The sequence below is a fragment of the Apodemus sylvaticus genome, chromosome 11 (genome assembly GCF_947179515.1).
Source record: "Apodemus sylvaticus chromosome 11, mApoSyl1.1, whole genome shotgun sequence".
In the NCBI taxonomy this organism is placed as follows: Eukaryota; Metazoa; Chordata; class Mammalia; order Rodentia; family Muridae; genus Apodemus; species Apodemus sylvaticus.
Window position 1 is genome coordinate 16,001,740 of NC_067482.1, and position 3,891 is coordinate 16,005,630.

A 3,891-nucleotide genomic window follows, 5' to 3' on the forward strand; every position below is an offset into this window, starting at 1 on the left:
TTGGGACTCCACAGGAATAAGGCTCTGTAGACATGTGACATAAAGTCTGCATATAGAGGTTCCTGGTAGTAATCTCATTAAAGCATGACAAAAGGATCAAGACTTCACAGCCAGACTATAATGCCTGTTTACTTTTGTTTTGTGCATGTAACTGCTTGGGAAGAGTGTTTGTACATGTAGCCCAAGCAAAGGACAAGGGAAAGATATGTCATGAAAACTTTCATTTTATACATGCCAATTTCACCTGGAACTTTGCTTCACTCATGAAATATGAGTGTCTTTCCATTCCTGCACCCACTGAACCTTCCTGACCCTTTACCTGGTAGGATGACTCCACAAGGCCGGTGTTCCCACAGACCATCTGACTGTTACCCATACCAAGCTCAGCCTCCAGAGTCCCAGGCACTTTACATCTCTTTATTTTCAACCACGAGCAATGTGTGAAGTCATAGTCTGAGCACCCCAGGTGAGAGAGATGTGTCCCAAGTCTGTCACTTATTCACATCTGGAAGGCCTGTATCCATGTTTACTGTCAACAAGAACAAAGTTTGGCCCCATGGCCATAGACATACTTGCCACGACATTTAGGACAGGTATTTGCTACAGTAGCAAAGGAGATGTTCTTGGGCTGCCTTACTTGCCTGAGTGTATCCATGAGCTCCTCACAAAGTTGGGCAAATCTTTCTCTGGAGGCATGATTCAGCTCATCATAGCACTCCAGAGGGGCAGGGTATTCTTCCACATTTATCTTTCTCCAGTTGACTGTGTGCTCCAAAAGGTCCTTCAGGGTGGGCATGGAGAAGTCATTGTAGCAGAAGTTGACATCGGTGAGCTGAGAGCACTGTGTGAGGGCAGGTAGGAGGACATTGACATGGGAGTCCTTCATATGACACTGTGACAGATCCAGAGTCCCAAGACTGTCTACCACTTTTTCTAGGAGACCTCTCAAATGTGTAAGATCGAAAGCATCTAAGGTCACTCCTTTTATTTCCAGATGTTTTAACTGAAAGAGGCTCCGACTGCAGGAAAAGGAATCCACGAATGCCTGTGAAATTTGGCAGTGAATGATGGAGAGGGTCTCCAAGGGTGTCCTCAGGCACCTAGGGAGAGACCATGGGGTTAGTTCTGGCAAATGGTGTTGTATAGGGTTGGCTGGTATGCACAGAGTAATATAAGGAACCATGTGCCCTATGGTCAGTTTGACTAAATTATCAAGTTCATCATCTATGATGCTTACTGTTGGAAACTTCTCAGTCATGACAACTCCACAGTTCATCCTCTGGCCTCACCCTCAAGCTGAAAACTGTTTCAACCCCTAAGCCTAAAAAGCACACAGAAGAACTTCCATCACAAGGAAGTCCTGACAGGATCTCAATATTTGCTATGGGCTCACTGAATCTGCATTCTATCTTTACCTCTGCAGTCATGTTTGCCCTCATTTACAGATGGAAACGTAAGCTGTAGAATTGTCTTATGCACTCTGTGATACTTGGGCTGAAAACATATCGCCCATGGGAACTAGGGGAAGATAATAGACTGTTCTCACAGATCTGAGCATATAGCTCACGTTCACACTGTGCTAATGAATGAGTACCCACTACATACTCCCCTTTCTGTTCCCTTCCCTTTGACTGGGGGCTGGGGAGGTGATTCGAGGAAGAATTACAACATCCTTAGGAGATCTGACCTACTCTTTACCCCAAATCACATCTATACTGCAGGAGTATTCAAATGAGACACAGGTTTAACTTACAAAATTTCCCTTGTATGGCTAAGTATGCATGGAAACAAGACATAACATCTGCTGGGCAGTGGTGGCGTACGCCTTTAATCCCTGCACTTGGGAGGGAAGGGCAGGCAGATTTCTGAGTTCAGAGGCCAGCCTGGTCTACAATGTGAGTTCCAGGACAGTCAGGGCTACACAGAGAAACCCTCTCTCAATATATATATACATATATATATATACATATATATATATATATACACATATATATACACACATATATATACATATATATGTATATATATATATGTATGTATATGTATATATATATACACATATATATACACACATATATATACATATATATGTATATATATAACAATATATATAACAAAAGAAGACATAACATCCATATTCTTATGAGTCTGTAAATGTTTGTTGCTAGTGACTGGCTGGCATCATGCACCACTAATTCTTAAGATAAGAGAAACAGATTTGCTTTGGTAGCTGAGCTAGCTCTCCATTATTGCTTACCCTAGGACCTGATTCATCTTGTCTTTGATAATATGGACACGTTTCAAGCAGATATGCTGGAGACAGTTGAATTTGGAAAACTGAGAGATAAACTTGTCGAGACACTGGACATCTGTGACTCTTGTTACATTGGTAATAGGGTAGGTTTCCTTGTGAATGGGTGACAGCATGAATTTGCGAAGATTTTTCATCTTCCCGAAGTAGGGAGCAAAATATTTTAGCTCTAACAGAGTCCAGTCGATATTCAGTTCTAATTCTCTGATGTACTCTAGATGAAAAATTTTCAAGATATCTCTGATATCCTGGAATGCTATAGGCCAAATCTTCATCTTTATACAGCAGAAATATAGGAGCCTCTTTCTCTGCTGGGCCCAATTCAAGAAAAATGCATTTGATTCACTCTGGCGGGAAGCGAGAGACAGGGGAAATATGACTTTCAGATGCTGCCTCAATGCATATCTGGGAAGGAACTTCTCTGCTTGCTCTTTGTCCGAGGTCCGTGCTGAATAGTCATTGTCATTCCCTACATTCCAATAGGCATGGTGCACATTTCTCATATCAAGAACCTGTAGTTTTCCCCTCCTGCAGGTGAAAGATTGAAATGTCAGCAGACCCTGAATCATCTTTTACTACATAGATCTAAACTCAGCACTCCTCCCTGGTAAGTTATAGGTTTTTTAAGTACCTGGTAACTTATAGGTTTTTTTAAGTACCTGATATCCAAGGTAGACTCTGGCATGCTAAGAAGCTTTCCCAGGCTTATGTACACTTTTTTTTTTTTTTTACCTTTTCTTTCACTAAGGTAAATGTTATTTCTTATGCACATTTTTACTGGTTGTGGGAAGACCAGGGATGGGCTCACTATAGTATAAGGCTACAACTACTCTAGGTTATATTCATCTAATTCATATCCAAGTGTCTTCAGTACAAGTAGACAGTACCTTTCAAAAACCTTGTGCCTGTGCATGATGATGCAATCAGAAGCATCTGATCCACAAATGACAAAAACAATCTCCCTGGCAACATCGTTTCTGTATTCCTCATGCGCCCTTATTATATAGTACTTTTGATATTTCTTACCTGGTGTAAAACTCTCTATTCAATCTCATGTCTACTCCATCTTGCACAGCTTGTAAGATTTCCATGTCAGGCCTCTTCATTAATGACCCCACAGGGAGATAGGTTTCAGGCCAGGTTGCCACCATTGCCTTTATGAGATTGGTTTGTCTGACAATGAAGGCCTCCTTGAACAGTATTTGGAAGAGTAGAGGAGGTAGCTCCTCCAGAGAGGAGATGACCTCAGCCTCATTTCTCATCAGAGTCTGAATTGCCAGCTTCTGGAGTTTGGGTGGTGTCTGAACACTCATCCTCTCAGGTCTTCTGAAAGGCTCCTGGGGAAGCAGTTGGAAAAGATTATATTTTCAAGAGAAAGCTTATAAAACTTGCTCACTATCACATCAGCCACTAAGGCATTAAGCTTCTGAGTTAGTACTGACAGTGCTAGAGAGTTCAGTTTGCCTCTTCATCCTAAACTGGTGGTATAAAGACAGTCTCCCACACTGGCATCATGGAAGCCTCCCTATTACTCAATGTACACATAATTTTTGAGTCAAAATAACTTTATGTGTTAACCT

General features: G+C 41.6%; 1 protein-coding gene across 1 annotated transcript; it reads right to left on the reverse strand.

Annotated features, from left to right (window-relative positions):
• Positions 1-532: 532 nt before the first annotated feature.
• On the reverse strand, positions 533-3,624 carry LOC127695839 (PRAME family member 8-like). The gene is made up of 3 exons (XM_052197985.1): positions 3,338-3,624; positions 2,258-2,839; positions 533-1,100 (listed from the first exon to the last, which is right to left on the reverse strand). The coding sequence occupies exons 1-3, from the start codon at positions 3,622-3,624 to the stop codon at positions 533-535; spliced, it is 1,437 nt and encodes a 478-aa protein (XP_052053945.1).
• Between the last annotated feature and the right edge of the window lie 267 nt (positions 3,625-3,891).